The sequence below is a fragment of the Syngnathus acus genome, chromosome 23 (genome assembly GCF_901709675.1).
Source record: "Syngnathus acus chromosome 23, fSynAcu1.2, whole genome shotgun sequence".
NCBI classification, from domain to species: domain Eukaryota; kingdom Metazoa; phylum Chordata; class Actinopteri; order Syngnathiformes; family Syngnathidae; genus Syngnathus; species Syngnathus acus.
This window is the reverse complement of record NC_051107.1, coordinates 2096559-2117287: the sequence shown is the minus strand read 5'-3', so window position 1 is coordinate 2117287 and position 20729 is coordinate 2096559. Positions and strand designations below refer to the sequence as shown.

Below are 20729 nucleotides of genomic sequence, written 5' to 3'. Positions count from 1 at the left end.
CTTCCAACACTTTTTTCCTTTCTCATCAACTCTGTCCTTCTCGTCTCCTCTCGCGCTTATCTCGTGTCCATTTATCTTCCTGACACATCTTTTCTCATCATTTGGAGTGTTTTTCACCTTGCTTTTCCTTCCCACCTCGGTCCACCCTTTTTTGTCTGCTCCCCTTTTTGTCCTCCCTTCCTCGTCTATCTATTTAAAAGGACTAACCTTTATTCTTTTTTTTAACTGCCTTCTTCCTTTTCCAGGCGATATAGTGTCAGTTATGGTAAATAAACTTGAATAAATAAATACTCTAATACACGAGGTACAGTAAGTATGAAAGGGAACGAGCTGGTAAATTTATGTAGGCATGAATCATAATTTGTCTTTTGCATAAAGATAAACATTGCCCTCTAGAGGTTTCAAATGCTATTGCAATTATTCATTTCAAGAGATGATGTCCTACCTCCAGCAATGGCTGTCTTCTTGCCCACAGTCACAGTGATGGCAGTGGTTGAGATCACGATCCTCCCAGCTGGAATATGAACAGCACGCAATGAGCGAGTGATCAATAGTCATTATATTAGGAACGCAATCCAATCCAATGTACCAATACAAAGTTGTATTGTGTTGCTTGTGTACCTAATATTGTGGCTTTGCAAACATGCACACATGCAGGTCTTTTTTTATTTTAGGTTTTCATTCAAAAATGTGTCACCGACTAAAATTAATAACTAAAATTTGGGAAACATAAAAAGGATGTCAGGGAATGGTTTGAGGACACCCAAGCGGCAGCATGCCAAGTAACAGTTTTCCTCTACCCTCCTCCTCCCACTGTACTCCCCCTCCCTCCTCCGATTGCTGTGCCGTCTCCTCCACGCTCAAGGTAGCGCTATAGTCCGCCTCATAGTCCCTGAATACGTCTAAACACAACAAACGACATGTCGGGACACTTTGGTCGCAAACGAAACTCCTGCATCAATGGAGTTGAGTGTTAGTATGATCTGCTCATGACCTTTATGCAGTTTACAACAACTTAGCAAAGCAACGGAAGATCTACCTCTGGTGTCTTGTCGTGGCATGTAGTACAGAAACTGTCCAGCAGGGTACTCGGCTGCCCTGCGGAACCACAATGGAAAATGGTCCAAAGTGAACATGTTCTCCTTATCCGTGGCTGTCAGGAAGGACCTGGAAGCCAAATGGCGCTGCTCTTACTGACCACCAGAGGGCAACCTTGCACATGTTGTATTACGACTCACATGCCAACTCGCTTTTCGATTCCAGCGTAACGCTGGAATCTCATCAGGCCGGACCGCGTGCCCAGGAAAGCTGTTTCAATGCCGTCATCCATACTATAAATTGAAAAGATAAAAAGGTCAATTCAAATGGATAGTTTTAAAGATGCGCGGTTAAGTGATTAGTCACCCGGTTGGGTTGAGCATGAGGGCAGTCCAGTAAGCTTCCATCGGAGCAGTCACCACAGCGTCGAACAGGGTTTGCTGCATCAGCTGCACGTCACCTGGAGAAAAACAAGAATGCAATGTGATTTATTCCCATATTGCATGTGGAACAACAAAATCCACACTCACACTCAAGATCCGGTTCTTTCCCCGTCAGGTATCGAACTACCGCTTGCAACTGGCTCAATTTACGATGCGCTGGGTCGATGTCGGTCTCGCAGTAGGTCCTGCAAAGTCGTGGATGGTGTTGCCACAATGATCAAATGATTACCAAAATAACCACTATCACTCACCATTCGCTAGCGATGGTCAAATCAGGAGCCAGTAAATCATGAAGACCTGGGAAATATTTTTTCGATTTAATTTTGAATGTGAAATTGTGTAAAAATAGAATAAGTACAGAAAGAAAACCCAGCCCCTACCTTCTTCAACAGAGACATTCCCAACAAATATATACTGCCCATATCCTCTTGTCAACACTATACCAAGACTGATAAACAGCAAGAAAAAATATTCATGAGTGCTAAACAAATAAAAAAATATTTGGACTATTGCATGCAATCAAACCTAAAAGGAGTCTCATTGATGCCGGTGTAGAAGTAATCATTCTTGAGGAACATCACTCGTTTCTGTTGAGAGGCCAACAAAAAAAACATACTTATGTTTTCCGCAAAACGCAATTAACTGTGACATAGTGGCACTGGCGGAGCTGGAGGGGGGGGGGGCGTGGGAGCACTACCCCCCCCCAATATTGAGAGAAACAGAATTTTCAAAACAAGTTTTTGTGTTTGTACAAAATTATTTTTGTTTTGCAGTCCCTTAAGAAAAAAAAATCTTGGCGCCGCCAATGACTAGTGGCATTTTTGGTAAATTACAGCTTTGTTACACTCACTCCCTTATCCACTGAAGTCCTCACATCCAAGGACAAGGTCCCGGTTTCTCCTTTGACCATGGCCGTCCTGAGCTGGAGCATGATGACAATTATGACATAAACTGATAAGGAGAAGAAAACTTCATAAATGTTTGAATGTGTGTAGCTCACTTTCTCTTCTGTGTCTTCCCATTCCACCTCGGACAAGTCGACACTGTTATAGTTGGGTTTGGGCTTCAGCTTCTTCCCTTCCTTGTACTGTCAAACGCATCGTTCAGTTGATTAGTTTCAGAAATAACTTAAGGTTTGGTTTGTTGAAAACATTTTTTACCAGAGGCCGGAGGTCAGGATGAGACAAGATGTAGCCATTGTTTGTGATGAGGTAGGCATAACCGTGGACACCCAGCTAATGAGACAAAACTTAATTTATTTAATTTTGTAAAGAAAAGAAAAAACGTGTAAATCTGAGAGGTTTAACCTTGTATCTCGGAGCTAATCTCATCAGTTCTTTCAGGGCCACGTCAGTTCCGACAACTCCAAGCAAAATTCCATGAGACAACTATATAACACGTATAGAAAAGTAGTTATCATCACATTTCTTTTCCCAATAATGCTAATGAGATGTTGAAATAGAAATCTGAATCTTTACCGTCTCCTTTTTCTTGCTGAAAACAGGCATTGCAACCGAAGTCATCAGAAGCAAACTCTGGGCTTGACTGTTGAATAGCTGTGAAAGTTAAAAACATTAGCTGATACTTGCTAAGAATTGCTAAAAAAAAAAAAAATCCTTCAAGGTTGACCTGAGAAAATAAAATGTAAAAGCAGTGTCTTATTTTGCTGTTTTTACTGAGAAGATGAAATCAGTTAAGACTAAACTAAAAACAAGGTAGGTTGATATTCACTAGCTAACAAAAGGATGGGTACTATTAGCCAAAATGCTAGGCTAAGCTAAAATGCTAATTCACATGTTTGATTACCTCTTTAGTGGTGGGTAACTGCTATGAAAAGAAAATCACAAATGTGAGAAACATTGCATTAAACAGCTAATTGCAATGCTAACCTTAAGGTATGTACTGTGTATTCTTTTGAACTAACTGATATTAATACAGCTCTTAAAAGTCTTTTTATGAATTTAATTTTTTTTACTAACCCAGAAAATTCATTGAAAAATATCGATAATGATCCATTACATTTTCTTTGGGAGGGACCAGTGGAAATGTGGAAACAAAATCCCAGATAAATCAGAAAATAGTGAAAAGTCCATTATCTAGCATAATTTAGGGGGGGGGGGGGCAGTGACCCTGCAGCATCTCCTCTAGCGCCGCCAATGCATGGTTATTTGATATGGCAAAAACCTACCACACTGTCCATGTAGGCCTCCGTCCAGATGATGTCATGGTCGTGGTTGATGACCATGGGCCGGCTGAGAACGTGCAGGTACTCCATGACGTTTTCCTGGACGTCAGCTAGCGTCGAAATGTGCGTGTAATAACCTGCGACACACACAAGTATTTACATTCAAGTATCAAATTTTTACATCCAGTCCTGTTTTGTCATCCAATTAAATGTGCTGAATGCACTAATCGGATGTCGGAAACAATCCCAAAAAGCTGAGCTGTTCTTGTCTTTTTTTGGTGAAACACAATGACAGCAATGGGATACCTTTTTTTTTTTTTTTTTTTAAGATCCTAGACACAATTGAGAGCTAAACCTAAATTCGAATAGATGCTTTCATGAAGGCAACAGAAGGGGGCAAATCTGTTAGCCTGTGCTGGCCCGCTCGAGTGTTTACAGTATAAATGTTCTGATAATCTGCTATTTAATCAGAGATTTTTCATGTACTGCCAGCCGGGAATAAAGTGATTATATTCCACTGCATAATCCCGTGTCATTTGCGAGAGGGTGGCACAAGTTTTATAATTCACCTCTAGAATTACTCATTTATTTTCCTTACCCTTATTATTGCAGGCAATCCATTTGACATTTTCAGCAAATGTCATTTCCCGTCCTATGAGATAAGTGAATACTCGAACCTGGGGTGACAGCAAATCACAGATACAAGTTCAACGATATGATTTTATTTCGTGTGCTCATACGTGCGTCATTACCCGTCGTTCTGGCCAGTTGAACTCTTGAAAAACATCCTGGAAGTCTTCCATAGCGCCGTCTGTTATCAGCATGATGGCCTGGTTGCACAGGCTGCCCTGGCCCAGTGCTGCAGCCTTGATAACACACGCACGCACATTTTCATCTTCAATTCAGCGTCTCCGTTTTTGCATTCAACGCCAACCTCATTGAGGATCCTGAACGACTCCCTCATGGCATTTTTCACTTTGCCTTCTCCTTTGACGTGCAGCTCGCTGGTCAGTAACTTGAAGTGCTGCGCAGGGAACACAAAACATTGTTTTGTGAGTTGTAAAAAAAAAAAAAAAAATATCGGAGAAGCGGTGACTGGAGATGCAAAGCATGTTTCTGTGCGACGGTGAAAAGGGCACAGGAGGGATTAGCGTGGCTCTCTGGCACGTTGACTAATTACAACACGGCCACTACAACAGATAATCTGGATTAAACACACTGTAAAACCCAAAATACAAGAGATTTACAAATAACAATGTTTAGTACCTACAATGATGATTCAGATTCTTTTTTAATACTTATTATATTATATTATATTATATTATTTGTTTTCCATCTTAATTGTGTGTGTGAAATCATGTCAAAATATGTGCTCCACACGTTACAATGCATCCAGCCAATCACACGTCTGCCTGGCCGGTCATGTGACGTGTTTAAAATTGTCAGCAGCTCCTCGACCTCACCTGATCTCTTATGTTGTGTATATTGGTGCTAGAAAGTAGGGCATGCATCCAGCGCCTAACACACACACACAAATGGTCACTCACACATGGCCGGGCTTTGCGGAATAATAAGAACAGGAGAGCAGATGAGAGGAAACAACAACGTAATGTAGGACAAGTAGAAAACAAAGAGGATCATGCCAGACAGGAACTTGTTCTAACCCTTACCATGAACGCTAAATTCATTAATTACTTTATTCCTTCTTACCTCTCTGTTATCTAGATCGGCTTGGACCAGAATTCCCTTGAAGCAGGGTTCCAAGTATCGAACGTAGTCGCTATACTGTGGTAGAAACGACGATTAAAATTGTACAAACCGTATTTTACGGGGAAAAAAAAAAATCTTACAGCTATGATGTTGACAAAATCATTCTCTCCCAGTGTGTCCAATAATGTGTTGATGGTGTGCTTAGCTATAGTGAGCCTGAGCCCCTTCATGCTGCCGCTCACATCCACCACAATGACCACATCTTTCGGAGAAGTGGCCGCCTGGATATACCTGAAAAACAAACAGGATGCCAAACACGTATTAAAAAAAGAATAAGAGCAGAAATGCAAACATGCAGACAAAGTTCATCCACTCATTTCCGCCCCTTATCTCTTTATTGTCATCCGGTTTAATTACAAGGTCATGTACATGAAGGAGATTAGTCCCCCGGGGCAGCTGCTACTTTCCAGATCCATAATCTGTTTGTTTGACTTACGACTTCCTGAAGGTTCAATCCGAGGAACCGGACGACGTAGACAGTGTTTCACCTCGACTAAATCAGATTTCCAGATAATGGATTTGTTGATACAATATTTTGGTCTTCTATCACTAAGAACATTTTTCATTCTTGTGGTTAGGGTTAGGGTGGTTAGGGTTAGGGGTTAGTGGTGTTTTTTTTAATGCAACTTAAAACTAATTAAATGTGCTTATCCTACTACTTATATAAAATACACCCAATTTTTGTTTTAAATATTTTTTTTTCATGTTGGTGGCAGTAATCGTATCATTTTCTTTTCAAATGATGAGCAAATGAATTGGAACGCGAAACAACTTGACAAGTCTAGCATACATTTAGCTGTAGTAGCGCTGTAGCAACCTAGTCATTGCTAACTGCTAACTAGCAGCCTACCAATGACCTGCGGAAACCATCTCAATAGGAAGATCACCTCACCAGTTTCTGTTTCTGCAATCGAAAGTGACCACCCCATTCTCGTCCGGGATCCACTGGATCCCTGGAGATCAAAAAAAGGGCAAAGCTGTCACCAAACTCCAGGAAACTTGCTACTAGGTCAGACAATGGCCGGAATGTGCGGTACCCGGGTAGAGCCTGAAGAAGCCTGAGGAGCTTCCAAAGTACTGCCAAGTGAGGGTGGGATCCTTCTGGAAGTTGTCGATGAATACGTCATTGAGAGCCTCGGACATGTACGCGCCGTTTAAAATATCTGTATCTGGAATAATAAAAGATTGTGTGAGTGACCCTCTGGATTTGTGTCATTTTTGCATTCAGGCTCACATATACCTCTGTTGTAGACATTAGTGGGCACTTGAATGTTACTTTGCTGCGTGTTGACTGGCAGTTTGCTGAAGTGTTCGTTCTTTTCCAGCGGGAATTCTCCTCCCAGGGGCAGCGGGTTGCCGTCCTCGTCCGCCATGTTGATCAGCATGGAGTTGTAGTATTCAAACTGGAAAAAGGGGAAGAAGAAAAAAAAAGGGAATGTGCACTCAACAACCAGGTCATGAGGAAGTATCACTGTGTTTTTCAGACTATAAAGTGCACTTGAATAAAATACAGTTTACAATAGAATGATAATCAGGTCCATTTTAACGAATTCATTCATTCATAAATTCATCAGTTACTTACTTCAAGCGTGTCATTGTACTCGTGGTAAAGATCAGCCTCCTCGGCTGCTTCTGCCAACCTCTGTCGTAAATTAAAAAAATATTGTCACATTGGCATTATTTCACTTAAATATTTCTTTTAAAAGCACATTATGATGTTTGGTGTATTTGACTTGTCAATACCTTAACAGATTTCATTTTCCTCCCAAGCATCTTCTCCATCTCCTCCGCAAACTTTTGGACCAGCTCCCCTCCGTCCACCTCCTCAATCTTCAACACGCCCTCCACGTCCTTATATTTCTTTCAACACACAGATTACAAACAATAAATAGACGGAAAACAGGATGAGATGAGTCGAGAGTGGCTGGCAGATGGCGAGCGCCTGGCCTGCCAGGGCTTCTAACCAGAGCCTAATTACGTACTAACTAACGCACATGTGGACCGAAACGTAAACAAAGTGATGCTTTTCTCGACCTCTGGAGTAAATTGGTACAAGAAAAAAGTACGTTGTTCTGTTGTCTTACTTTTTGTAGCAGTTCAGCTCCAGAGTATTTGGTGGAGAGGGATGCCATCTCTTTCCCGAATGACTCTGCCCACTTCTGCACGCTGAACATAAAATATAAACACAATTTGAATGTATCCTTTTTGTGGCTATTTGATCTGAAAAGACACAGCATTAAAGGTCGTGGCCTCTCGTGTGTGAGATCACGCTTCACTGACAGATTAAAAGAGATTACCGTCAAAGGTGACAGTCAACAGTCAGGTCGCCAAGTTATTTACTGCTCAATCGTGTTTTTTTGGGGGGGTAATTCTGGTTTACGAATCCTGCGCGCGATGGCCAGACAGGATGCGACAGATGGTAGGGCCAATGGGGAGTCGCCCCCTCACGCTCATTTTGTTCTAAAAATAAGATTCATTCATGCACATGGATTCATCTGAAATGAGTAGACCAGTTGAAGTCGATAAAGAGAGCACAAGTTGATTTTAGACTAAAAAAACAAAAAGGGTGAGTTGGAGTCACCCCGTTGGACTGCAAGTGCACTCTACTCACGTCTCCGGTGAGATCTTCATCTGGCCATCCACTGCCAGCCACAGCGAGCTGCACAGGATCATCCACGGGAGCATCGTCAGCCTCGTTCGCCGCGGTCCATTTCTCTGCCACTGTACACCATCGCCCGCGTTTGCGTCCATTTCTTGTGGATTTCCAGCCAGATTACAACTATTTATTTACACTAGGGTAAACTTCTTCTTGGCATAAGCGAGTGAAGAAATGCTAAAGTTGTCAATTGACCTTCTTTGACAAGTCTCAAAACAACCGGGATCCAAAACATCAGTTGAGCTCAAGTCCGGAGAGCCACAACAGGCACAAAAGAATCCACGGTGTGACACGGAGAGGACCGCCAGAGGTCCCAAACCTGCACGGGAGCAGCTAAAGAGCCATCCATCCCATCAGCGCTCCGAATGAATGTTCCTATGAACGAAAGCAAAATTCCATAATACACTCGGTGAGGTCACATCCGACCACGAGCAGTAGCAGTAGTCCATCTTTCCAGAACTTTTGTGCTCACATCTGGAGAGGTAAAAAAAAAAAAAAAAAATCACTGAGCAGAGAGATGAAAACGGTCCGGAATGGAGTCTGGGATGGATGGATGGACTGTTGGGACTTCCTCACTCGCTTGCGCCTCACGACCAATGTATACGATAATCCAGGCAGGATTAAATCCCTCCCCCCTCCACCCATGCTTCTTTTTCTTCACCCCGTGTCACTCGTAACACCATTTCTCGGAACTACTGCCTTCCCTCGCTCACTTCCATTTCATTCCCTAACTTGGCGTTTTCCTGTTTAAAATGAGAATAGAGGGAATGTTGACATTTTAAATTTCAATGCTGCTATGGATGAGTCCAGAGTTGTGAGGGAGGCATCATGTACGACTCTGAGGGTTGATACTGTACAACTTTAAACAAACAGCGACACTTAATGGATTTATCCAGTACTACAACGTGAATCTCACGCACGCACACACAAGAAGATTGATCAGTGTCAAACTGGTTTGACGACTTTGAGATGAATTAACGCATGAATACGTCGTGTTAAAACATTTTCATTTCAATTTTTTTATACTGGTGCGTTTGACTGAGGTGCCTGACTGGTTCGTTGTTTTTAAGGTTGTTGTTTTTTGTTTTTTTTTGAAGGAAAACAGTGCATTCATTCCAAACAAACCAAGGCGAGTTTGCATTTGGGGTGCATCATGAATTCATTTTAGAGTGGAGTACTGTATTGTGAGATACGCGTCCAACATCTGCATGAATGCAGCAGAAAGTGCAGAGGTTGGATTAACAACATTTAAGAGAGTGCGCGCCCACACACACGCGCGGAAACATACACACGAGTAGTGTCGAACAGCTGTGGAGTATTCCTCCTCCCCCACTGACCGAGCCAAATCTCTCATGATGGAGATGAACTCTTCCGACGTTTATAAAGACAAAACGAAAAGATTTTGCAATCATATTGATAACCCCAACCAAAACGTATCCACACGCACGCCTGCTACAGACAAAAGGAACCAGAGTCGGGTGCAATTTCATCGCTTTTATTGAACCGAAATAACAACTTAAGACAATTAGACATACACGAGCTGCTGGCGGCCCAATCCTTCCCTCCACTCGCGCGTCATTTCCTGCCCCCAATCGCCCTCACCTCACACTTCCCATCATGCGCCATAACAAACTCTCAGGTGCCAGCAGTACACATGGATGATCATTTTTGCTACAAGATAGTTTACTCTATGAATAACTGATTAGAGTGAGTGAATCAATCAATGAATCAGACGGTGTGTTTGTGAGCGTGCGGCGCCCATCATTTCAACTCACGTAAGAACAAAAGAGAGCTTCATCAATAAATGAGTCCGTGCTACGACCGCCTAGAATTCCAAATAAGAACAAAAGATAGCTTACTCTATTCTCTGAACAAATGATGAAATAGGGTGAACAATCAACAGATCAAATCAAGTGTTTGTGAGCGCGCCTATCATTTCAAATCACGTAAGAACAAAAGAGAGCTTACTGTTAACGATTCAATCGATTGAATAAATGTTCAAATAAACAAACAGTGTCACGTCCGTGAGCTGTTAACTCCAAATAAGAACAAAAGATAGCTTACTATGAACGAATGAATCGATTGGGGGGGGAAAAAACCCCAAGGAATAATGAACAGCTCCGATAAATAGTGTTTGCGAGCGCGCGTGTAGTTTCAAATCACGTAAGATAGCTTTCCTTTTGGTGAACGATTCAACCGATTGAATCGACAAATGAAGAATCGACCGATCGAATCGTGTTACGAGCGTGAGCGCTCCTATCGTTTCGAATAAGAACAAGAGCTAAGCGTGCTCTTTGATTCAATGGATTGAATCAATGAATAGTGGAGCGATCCAATAAATAAACAGTGTTACGAGCGCGCGTCTAATTCTATATGGAGTAACAAAAGATATGAAATAAATGATAAATGTATAATCAAAAGATAAATAATGAATAATAAATAAATGATGAAATAATCATAATATATAAATGATGAATCGTGAATGATGAAATGATCATCATCATAGGATCAACATGGGAATAACAGATGAAAGAATTCATAATTCTTCGAGACCGGTTAACAAAAGGTAGCTTACTATTATTACTAAAGGATGGACTAGATCAAATCATTCAACAGTGTTACGACAATAATTGATCGAGACAATACCAACATGGATGATAGCTTCCTCTCAATAAATTGGATGAATAGATCAAATCGACAACTGAAAACAAACTCGTTGTTAATTAACCGAGAGATGGCTAACAAAAGGTGTTATTAATACATGCCTAATTGGATCAAAGAAATGGATCTTATACCTATGTTATCCACTTATGTTGAGACTTTTTCTTCTTCAAAATCAAATTCACCGCCAACGGGAGTCGGTTCTAATTGTCGGCTTGTCGTTTCGGGGCATTCGCGGGTGGGTGGCTTACGCTGATGCAAATGAACGAGGACGGCTTCCCCAATTTGCACGTGATCTCAAGTGGAAAGGTAATTTTTGAAGTCAAACGTTGACATTTGCCACCGGTTCCGCCGCTAGGGGGGAGCACTTACCTACAGCAAGCGTGGCGTCCCTCTTGGTTTCCAGTGCCAAGTCAAATAACAAAGACGACGACGACGACGACAACTAAGCGGCTGAAAATGCACAGGTGAGCGCCTGGATCGCTTACTTTTACGACACTGATGATGCGTTTGCAATCCAAAACATTCGCAAAACAAAGTCATCATCATACGTCCATTGGGATTGTGTGGCGGATTCAAGGATTCTGATGATTCAAATGCTGGGGTGAAATAAACGGAACAAGGAACAAACAAAACAAAAAAAAGCTTTGCCTGCCGCTCGCTCCACTCTGGGCGCTCGCTCCTCCCTCCCGCTCCAAAAAAGGCAAAGGTGGCGGCGGCGGCGGCGGCAGTCAACCCCCCCGCCCGCACTTCCATTCGACTGAGGAAAAGCAGACAGCCGCCGGCCGGTTGGCAATCGCAAAGGAGGAGGAGGAACAACAAAGGAGCGTAAAAAGGAGCAAGGTGCGGCCGGCGACTCACCCGGCAGCCGCCGTGTCTAAAGCATCCAGCAGAGCTGAAGGAGGCTGGTCATCAGCAGCAGAGCGACGGAGCAGGACGCGGCCTGGGCTGCGTACCCCCCCAAGGTCCCCTCTAGAGCAAAGGTGACGACAATCATTGGCCTGGGCGAGGCAGGGCGGGCAGTGACATGGAAGTACTCACCTTTTTCGTTATTCTCGATGATGCTGGGGATGACGTTGTTTTGTTGTTCGTCGCAGTCGACGGCCGCTGTCGAAAACAGGGAGCGAGTGACGCATTCGCAAACAGGGCTGACGTCAACCCAAGAAATGGCGGTGTACTCACCGCTAACGGTGAGAGTAAATCCGGCGCTCTCGACCGGGTTACCGCCAGGGTAGCTTTCGGCGTTGCAAGTGTATTCACCGGCGTCCTCCGGTTTAGCCTCGCTGATGGTCAACTTCTTGCCACTGACGTTAGTAGCTTGGGGAGTAGTGCCCTTCTTCCAAGTGACCACTTTGGCATCACCGGTGACCTTGCACTCTAAGATGACGCTCTTGCCTGCACACGCAGAAACTTTGCCGGCGATTTTGACAGCGGTGATGGGAGCTGTTGGGAAGAGGAAGTGAGGCGGCAACGTTTTGAGCAAGGGTGCATCGGCTGAATTGCTTTCGTGGCAACAATCCCGCGGCGTGAGAGCTACCTTGGACGGAGACTGTAAATGTTGCAGTGGTCGTCGGGGAGGGGTTGGGGTACTTGGCCTTGTAGGTCCCCGCGTCGGCTAGTTGCATGTTGAAGCGGCCCATCTCTTTCTTCTTATCGTCAGTGAACTTGTTGGCTTCATCGATGGCTGTCTCCGGCGCGTCAGGTTTCGTATGAGTCCAGGAGACATCAATGGCGGAACCAGCTGCGGAGTCCATCTTGATGGAGCTCCCCGTCACAACTTTGCATTCTGCGCCTGCGTCGCAGGTGACTGAAAAACCCCAAAAGAGTGTGACATTCACCTCAGTGGTCAAGTCCGAGTGCAGGCGTTAAAAAGCAGCAGACGGTGGGCCACGCCGAGGGCACGCGCTACACGATTTTGCTCTGCGCTCCGACAAATGTAGCACCGCGGCGGCGCCCGCCATCCTATCGGCAAAGGATTTCAGCCGAGGGTAAGAAAAGGAGTTGCCCCGATTTCTTCTGAGAGCAACGTTTGCTTTTCTCCCAGATGGCAAAGTGGCACATTTGAATTGCATTCCAAATTTGAACCGTTTAAGCCGCCCGCTTTGCACGTGGTGTCTTTCACAAAACGCAACGGTCGCTCAGCGATACGAGACGATTGTCGTGCAACTTACCGGCTCCGACGAGGATTGAGAAGGTCTTGGTGGTGCTGTCGCTGTAGGTGGCAGTGTACTTGCCGCTGTCTGCAGCGCTCAGGTTCTCCAATGTCAGTTTTTGTTTTTCGGCGGCAGGGTCATATGTAGCGCGAGATGGGATGCTGCCGCTCTGTCCCTCAAAAGTCCATCCGACCTGAGTGGTACTGGTGGCATCCGAATCCAGTTTGAGAGTTTTGCCAGCATCGCAGAATTTCACATGGCCAATCTTGCCTTCGCAGTCTGGACAAGCAAGGAACAAAAGAATAATATGAGCGACAGATTTTACAATGGATTGTTTGCTTTTTGCACTCATCGCCGTGGCAGAGCATTCCTTTCAAACAATTCTCACGGTTCCTAACTAGCTAGCGGGCGTACGCCATCAATGGACACAGACGACGTGCGACGCATCAGACGGGAAGTACAAACAGCCAATCACGATGATGATCTTTTGCACAGGCTGGCTAGGATTCAGTCGAAATGACGTCGTCACATGGACGGACGGTGGGGAGAGAGGGACCGGATTCTGTTTTGGAGGCTTACGAATTGCAATCTACAAAAATGAAATGTACATCCTTTATTCGTTGCTTTATTCCAAACACGCGGGGGGGGGGGGGGGGGGGGGGGGGGGGGGAAGAGACTACTCCTGCACACCAATGAAAAGAGAAAAACCAAACAAATAGAATAAAAAAAGAATCAAAATGGACATCTATCAGACAGATGATTAGCATCGACAAGAAGCAGCAGCATATATTGAATGTAGTATGTGTCTTTGATTGCTTATGTGTGGTTTGCCCGTTTGAAACAAATACAATTCTCACTTTATGACATGCAAATCACGTGAGCCAATATCAATGACTTGACTTGATTCAAGCAACAAATGCAACACGTACTAGCCAGCAGGTGGCCTTGTTATTCAATAGAAAGCACTTAGCAGCTTGCTTTCAAATCCCCTCATCTGTACGTCTTCAGTCAATACCAATGAAGGAACGACAAGTAGCAACAGTTACGAGCACTTTTGTGGGAGCCCTCAAAGCAAGAAAATCTTTTCAAGGAAATCCGATCGAGCTTGTCTCACTAAACGAGCGAGCGAGCGAGTGAGTGACTTGGCACAGTCAATATCTGCGTGGTGGATCAATAAAGTTTCAATCAGTCAATCAACAAGTGCCATTTTATGCCGAGAAAAAGACAATCAAATAATAGCCATTCACTTCAAAGTTACCAGCGACCTTAACTCAGTAGCGCAAGATAGAAAACGACAAAAACTGGCTCAAACTGGTGTGCCGAGAAAAAGACAATCAAATAATAGCCATTCACTTCAAAGTTACCAGCGACCTTAACTCAGGAGCGCAAGATAGAAAACGACAAAAACTGGCTCAAACTGGTGTGCCGAGAAAAAGACAATCAAATAATAGCCATTCACTTCAAAGTTACCAGCGACCTTAACTCAGGAGCGCAAGATAGAAAACGACAAAAAGTGGTGGTGCGGACAAACGAGTGAAGAAAAGTCCTTGGAAAGAAAGAAATGCTCAGACGGCGACTGCATCGTACACTCTCTCCCGTTGGCGACATGAATACAATTAAGGCTGCTTGCACACGAGTGAGTCGACACCAAATTGACGTTGATCGCATTCGCAATGTGAAATTGACAAAGTGTCGTGAGGAAGCTTTTACCGTCTGACTCGGCCATCCTGGTCAGGGAGAGCAGGAGAAACCACACAAGTGCGGGGCGCAGCCTCATGATGAGCAGTTCGCGGCGGCCGCGGCGGCCTCGGCGGGAACTTCGGTGGACCATCCTCGGGCGCCTTGGGTGATCAACAATTTCGGCTGCGAGACTCTCAGACAGCGAGCGAGCGAGGGAGGCAGACAGGCAGGCAGGCAGGCAGACTGGCAGACAGGAACGGCGGCTCCAACTCGACAAGTGTGACTGACCCACGGACGCGACTAAAGTCCTAGCCCGCACCGCGCGTGACGTCACGCTGCTTTGACACGTTCAGCCTTCGTCGTCTCAAAGCTTCTGCCCAAGTTGAAGGCTTGCTTGCAAGTTGCCAACCAATCAACTTGATTTCCCTCACCATGCAGTCAAACAGAAAGGAGCAAAGGAATAGGTCAAATGTACAACATGACGTTTGGCGCTTGCTTGAATCGACGCCGTTTCGGTTCGATGTGGAATGGAAAAGTGACCAAGCTGTGTGTCTGTGCTCCGATGGAGCAACTATGTTTGTAGACTAGAAATAAATGAAGAGTATTTATTGACACATTGCTGTTGCGCCCTCTTCAGTTGAATAGAGTATTTATTGACACATTGCTGTTGCGCCCTCTTCAGTTGAATTGCTGCCCACGACACGACGCGTCACGGAAAGGCAAGCAACTTTGAAGTCACGAGGCATTTGCAATGGAAACATTTGACTCTCGCGTCATCATAAAGACAGAACGTTCTTTTCCCTCCCTCCGCGTTGTGCAACCTTCTCCAGACCTTTCACACCACAGCCGCTTTGCAGGACAAAGGCAAAGCTGACCCGGCCGAACGCCCGCCCGCCTGAACCCCACAAGCCTACCATTTGCATGACGAGGTCACATCCAACACGTATACACGCGGCGTGACCTCGAGGTGCAGTTCTCCATGGCAAAGTTGCTTCAAACCAACATGTCACACCCAGTTGGTTCTTTATTGGCAAGATTGTCTTTTCTCGGCCATCGGGTTTACACCACAGGTGTCAAACCCAAGGCCCGGCCGGGGGCCAGATATGGCCCGCCACATCTGTGGCCCACGAAGACAAATTGTGCATCAAATTGGTGTCATTACTAGAATTGCAAATTGTCTTCACTTTTAATAATATCTTCTTTTTTTTCTTTCTAAATACTTGAGTCTGATTTGAAGACGAGTTATTTGTCAGTCTGTTTTGTAGCTTTTACTGTATATAATATGAGGTGCTCGTACATTTATTTGGGTTGACAGTCATAATGGCCCGCCGAAAGAAGCTGTGACTACAATGCGGCCTGCAGAAAAGCCAGGCCAGGCCAGGCCGTTTCTTGCTCAATCTTCAACTGTTGTTCACTAAATGGAAGGGCAAGAAGAGAAAAGAAAAGCAAAATCACAACAAAATCACTAGTATGACCGACCGCAAGTCTGACAGCGCATGCTGGATGGCTGCCAGGCCAGGCCAGGCCAGGCCAGATCACTGGAAAGACAGTTGGCGATGACTGCTGATGTTTTGCTTTCAATCCGTGAGAATGTGCAAAACGGGTGCAAGACTTCTTCTTAGCACAAGCGAGTGAAGAAACGTTCGAGTTGTCAACTTGCTTACCTTCTTTGAGAAGTCTCGAAACAACCGGGATCCAAAACATCAGTTGAGCTCAAGTCCGGAGAGCCACGAGACAGCCCCCAAAAGAAGGCACGCTGTGGCACGGAGAGGACCGCCAGAGGTCCCAAACCTGGACAGGAGCAGCATAAGAGCCATCCATCACGTCGCAATCTCTCGGGACCTGAATGGGCCACATAGACTCTGTCCGGAAGAAGGCCCAGCAGAGGCTGTACTTCCTGAGACAGCTCGAGAAGTTCAACCTGCCGCGAGAGCTTCTGAAAACCTTCTACACCGCCGTCATCCAGTCTGTCCTCTGCACCTCCGTCACTGTCTGGTTTGGATCGGCCTCCAAACAAGACAAGCACAGACTGCGACGGACTGCAGAAAAGATCATTGGAATCAACCTCCCATCTATCCAAGACTTGTACCTGTCCAGGACCAGGAAACGTGCAAGGAACATCTCTACAGACCCTTCTCACCCAGGTTGCAGTCTGTTTGAACTACTCCCCTCCGGACGGCCTTATAGAGCTCTGTAGGCCAAAACCAGCAGACACAGAGACTGCTTCTTCCCCCAGGCTGTCGCTCTGATGAACTCACACCACTCCTAGAGTCTCAGAGTCATTACTGTGGAATAACATCCTGCTCTCCACACCTTTTTTGAATTGTCTACACTGTTTGTACTATGTGTCCTCTCTGCATCCATTGCAGCCTGGTCATCCTGGAAGAGGGACCGTCCCATCTGTGGTCTCTTCTCAAGGTTTCTTCTCATTTCCCCTCGCTGGAGTTTTGAGTTTTTCCTTGCCCTCTTGGGAGTTTAAGATCAGCGGATGTTTGAGAATATTTGCCTGAGTGTTGTTACAAAGTCAAATTCCCTGTTTGGGAAAAAAAAAAAAAAAAAAAAGCTAGAATTTAGACAACAGTGACACTTTGTGGATTTATCCGGTACTACAAGATGAAGCTCAACCAAGATTGATCAGTGTCAAACTGGTTGGACGACTTTGCGATTAATGAACGCATACATACGTCAAGTCGTGTGAAAACATTTTCATTTCATTTTTTATACTGAGTTGCCTGACAGGTTCTTTTTTTTTTCCCAGCAAAACAGTGTATTCCAAACAAACCAAGTCGAGTTTGCATTTGAGGTGCATCATGATTTCATTTTAGAGTGGAGTACAGTTCAGTATTGATTGATGATTTAATGAATTAATGGTCCTTACGTAATGGAAATTGACAATATTTATGGATCATAAAAATGCTATATCAGTGCTGAACAAGTTTGATTTTTGATTTTTATATTTCAAAAAGCGTATTACATTCTAGTGATAGTTTGCCGGTTTGCGGAGTTGTCATGTGACTCAGTGACGTTCTGGTGACGTCACCGATCCGCTCTATAGCCCAATGCCTTTCAGGCTTATTGACTTCCGCCTTCACGCGACTCAAATCAAGACTTTACCGTTGAGCGACATCTTTGACGGTATTTCCTTTTTTACCTTAAAAAAAAAAACTCGTTAAACCTTTGCAATTTGCACTATAAACTCAGCAATCTGCACTTTAGATCGTAGTCGTACGGTTGTTTGGCTAACATGTTAGCTCGCTAACTGTTGCGTTCACAGTTCAGGTAAATTGTACGACACCTGCGTTTCTGTCGTGATCTATCGAAAGGAATGCTGCTTGAGCTCATTCCTGAATTGGTATCGGAAGGCTTGTGCTACAAGCTGCAAATGTCGTTTTTTTTAAAAATAATAATAAAACGTTTGATTTGGTAATGCACCACGCGAATATATATATATATATTTCTATTTATAAACTTCACATTAAGACGATAGCGGGTGCACGGAATGACCCCATGTGATTGAGCTTATAAGTAAACTCAAATTGTTTTGTTTATTGTCGAGTGTGGCAGGTCTTCGCGTTTGCTTTTATTGTGGCTTTATTAAGACAGAATACAGGCTACGCTATACACACGTTTGTTTTGGTTCTCAACCACAGGCCTCCATTGTTGTCGCAGGGTCTGCGGGAGACACACAAATATACACGGGCTAGTGAACGCACCAGCAGCAAAAGAGGATGCCCCGCATCAAATTGAATGGACCTTCTATCCTCTCGGTCAATGTTGGAAAACATTTAAGACATCTTTACGTCCAATTATCCTTGAAGTAAACATTTACATGGATTGGCATGCACATCCTGCTGTCCTAACATCCTGCTTAGCTTTCACTTTCATTCGTTTGAATACGCTACACTTCACGATGATTAAATCTCGCATGCAAACTACTCAACCTTCCCCTGCAGTTTAATAGGTGGAAAACTTTTAAACTACCTTGAAGTTGATCAAAGAAACAGTGTAAAAAAGTGATTTTGTGCCCTTGCCAGATGTGGAGGTGAGCCCATGGAAAATCCATCATCTTCAGAGAGAGGAGCCCCGGAGGAGAGAGAAGGCTCACAGGAGGTAAGAAGAAACCAACCACAATGTCAAGCACGAGGACGCTGTTCTTTATCTTCATTGGCAGGATCGTGTCCGCCTGAGAGGGGCCGAGGGCGGAGGGGTGGGTCCTCATCCCGCAGCTTCGAGGGGGAGCAGCTCGTCTCGTAAAAGCTTCCGGCTGGACTACCGCCTGGAGGTCATCAATAGTTCACATTACCAAAAGCACCCAGCAAATAAAATAAATGGGTTCTCTTTTGTGATAGGAGGAGGTGACAAGTTCTTGTCGAGACAAACATGGCCGCTTTACTAACCCGTGGTCTACCTGGCGGTTCCCCTCCTACACCATGCTGTTCCGCTTCTTGGTGCTCGACCAGGACCACAGCAACGTCCCGACTAATAAAGAGGTACGGGATGCCGAGTAAGCGCTTCCTTTTGGAGATAAAAAAAAAAAAAATCCTTCCTAGTTGATCCTAGTTGCACCATTTTCCCAGGCCCTTGACAGTGAGCTGCCAGTATTGGAGCCGTATTTTGTCTGCAACCCGGACCTCTCTCCATACGGTCCGGGACTCAGGGTCACTTGGCTTGGGCATGCCTCGGTTCTGGTGGAAATGGATGGGTTGAACATTCTGACGGATCCCATTTTCAGCCAGAGGGCGTCACCGTTCCAGTTTGTGGGTCCAAAACGATACAGAGGGCCTCCGTGTAGCGTGCAACAGGTGTGTCATCTTGAAAAGTTAAGCCCAAAATGCCGCAGTGAGTTTCTTTTCAACTGGGCTTGATTCTGCAGTTGCCCCGGATTGACGCTGTGGTCATCAGTCATTCCCACTACGATCACCTAGATGCCGGAACGGTGGCCAGCCTCAACGCGCGCTTCGGGGCAGAGTTACGCTGGTATGTGCGCTGTGTGTATTTTTATTTTTTTTTAAACCGTACCAAATTTGGTCACGTCTCGCAGGTTCGTGCCCTTGGGCTTGATGGACTGGCTGACCAAGGCGGGCTGCGAGAACGTAATCGAGCTGGACTGGTGGGAGGAGAACTGCGTCCCAAGTCACGACGACGTTATCTTCGTGTGCACGCCAGCTCAACACTGGAGCAAACGCACCGCAGTGGACAACAACAAGGTGCTCCTCCGACCCCCCCCCCCCCCTACTTCTTCTGACTTGACATGACCATCCTCCATTTTCAGTCATTATGGTCCAGCTGGACTGTTCTAGGTCCAGACCACCGCTTCTTCTTCGCCGGCGATACTGGCTACTGCTCGGTCTTTAGGGAGATAGGGCGACGTTTTGGACCTTTTGACCTGGCGGCGATCCCCATAGGAGCGTACCTGCCGAGGTCATCCCATCTCTTTTCTCACCTCAAGCGTGTTCCGACTTGTTAAATCCGCATGTACCTTTGCAGGGATGTAATGAAAAGCCAGCACGTTGACCCAAAGGAGGCGGTTCAGATCCATATGGACCTTGGAGCCAAACACTCGCTGGCTATCCACTGGGGAACTTTTGCTCTGGCTTACGAGGTAATCTAAAATGGTGGTTTCAGTGTGTTGAAGCTTCATTACCAAGCAAAAGGGTCTTTGAACCAATTTGAACCAAACCTGTTCTGAAGCTACTTGTGTCCACTCAGCCCTATTTGGATCCGCCGCGCCTTCTCCAGGAATCTCTGAAGGAGAACTCCCTGGAACCGGAATCTTTCTTCACCTTGAAGCACGGAGAGTCTCGTCTCCTGACATCGCGCGGCCGAGACGTCTTCAGTTGATCCCCGACTGGCATTTAGCAGTATCGAAAAATAGCAAAAGCATCTTTCTGTATGAAGAAAATATATTGTTGTAGCCTGGAAATGACTTCCTATGAAAAGCTCAGCTGGGTTCAGCTTCACATGAATGTTCTTGTCGTTCCTGCTTTTTCCACTTTCTCCCATCTTAGAATGAACGAGGGTGTGACATTAATATTTACAATTTTAGTATTATGTGATTGTATTTAGACTTGAATGTTATTTTTATGCTTTAGAGGCGTATGTAAAATAAAACTGCTTTAACGGTTCCCCGGTTGAGTCCGTCG

General features: G+C 45.0%; 2 protein-coding genes across 9 annotated transcripts in view; one reads left to right on the top strand and one right to left on the bottom strand.

Annotated features, from left to right (window-relative positions):
- cacna2d4a (calcium channel, voltage-dependent, alpha 2/delta subunit 4a) overlaps nt 1-16307 on the bottom strand; it is a 40069-nt gene extending 23762 nt beyond the window's left edge. Inside the window, exons 1-28 of one of the 3 annotated variants that reach the window (XM_037242661.1) lie at nt 8497-8930; nt 8288-8411; nt 8048-8189; nt 7521-7602; nt 7180-7296; nt 7019-7078; nt 6677-6839; nt 6474-6605; nt 6329-6389; nt 5517-5667; nt 5377-5451; nt 4601-4690; nt 4419-4532; nt 4265-4343; nt 3670-3803; nt 2960-3037; nt 2789-2869; nt 2642-2716; nt 2482-2568; nt 2332-2403; nt 2007-2068; nt 1862-1929; nt 1733-1778; nt 1569-1666; nt 1405-1498; nt 1239-1331; nt 1040-1167; nt 446-514 (exon numbers count right to left, since the gene is read on the bottom strand). In XM_037242661.1, coding sequence (XP_037098556.1) covers nt 446-514; nt 1040-1167; nt 1239-1331; nt 1405-1498; nt 1569-1666; nt 1733-1778; nt 1862-1929; nt 2007-2068; nt 2332-2403; nt 2482-2568; nt 2642-2716; nt 2789-2869; nt 2960-3037; nt 3670-3803; nt 4265-4343; nt 4419-4532; nt 4601-4690; nt 5377-5451; nt 5517-5667; nt 6329-6389; nt 6474-6605; nt 6677-6839; nt 7019-7078; nt 7180-7296; nt 7521-7602; nt 8048-8189; nt 8288-8327 — 2491 coding nt within the window. In that variant the 5' untranslated portion in view covers nt 8328-8411; nt 8497-8930. Of the gene's footprint in view, nt 1-445; nt 515-1039; nt 1168-1238; nt 1332-1404; nt 1499-1568; nt 1667-1732; nt 1779-1861; nt 1930-2006; nt 2069-2331; nt 2404-2481; nt 2569-2641; nt 2717-2788; nt 2870-2959; nt 3038-3669; nt 3804-4264; nt 4344-4418; nt 4533-4600; nt 4691-5376; nt 5452-5516; nt 5668-6328; nt 6390-6473; nt 6606-6676; nt 6840-7018; nt 7079-7179; nt 7297-7520; nt 7603-8047; nt 8190-8287; nt 8412-8496; nt 8931-16250 lie in introns of those variants that run through there. The other 2 variants (XM_037242659.1, XM_037242660.1) reach the window with 2 other exon arrangements.
- A 1272-nt stretch (nt 16308-17579) lies between these two features.
- Nucleotides 17580-20626, top strand: napepld (N-acyl phosphatidylethanolamine phospholipase D). Of its 6 annotated transcripts, none has more exons than XM_037242665.1 (11): nt 17608-17721; nt 18237-18359; nt 18621-18696; nt 18758-18868; nt 18936-19076; nt 19164-19388; nt 19460-19563; nt 19628-19793; nt 19859-20007; nt 20074-20188; nt 20296-20626. In XM_037242665.1, exons 2-11 carry the CDS (start codon nt 18334-18336, stop codon nt 20425-20427), a joined length of 1245 nt encoding a protein of 414 aa, XP_037098560.1. In that variant the 5' UTR covers nt 17608-17721; nt 18237-18333; the 3' UTR covers nt 20428-20626. The 6 variants fall into 6 exon arrangements, with proteins under 6 accessions (XP_037098562.1, XP_037098560.1, XP_037098558.1 ...); XM_037242663.1 differs by having other exon boundaries at nt 18237-18403; XM_037242664.1 differs by having other exon boundaries at nt 17621-17721; nt 18256-18403.
- The last annotated feature ends 103 nt before the right edge of the window (nt 20627-20729 follow it).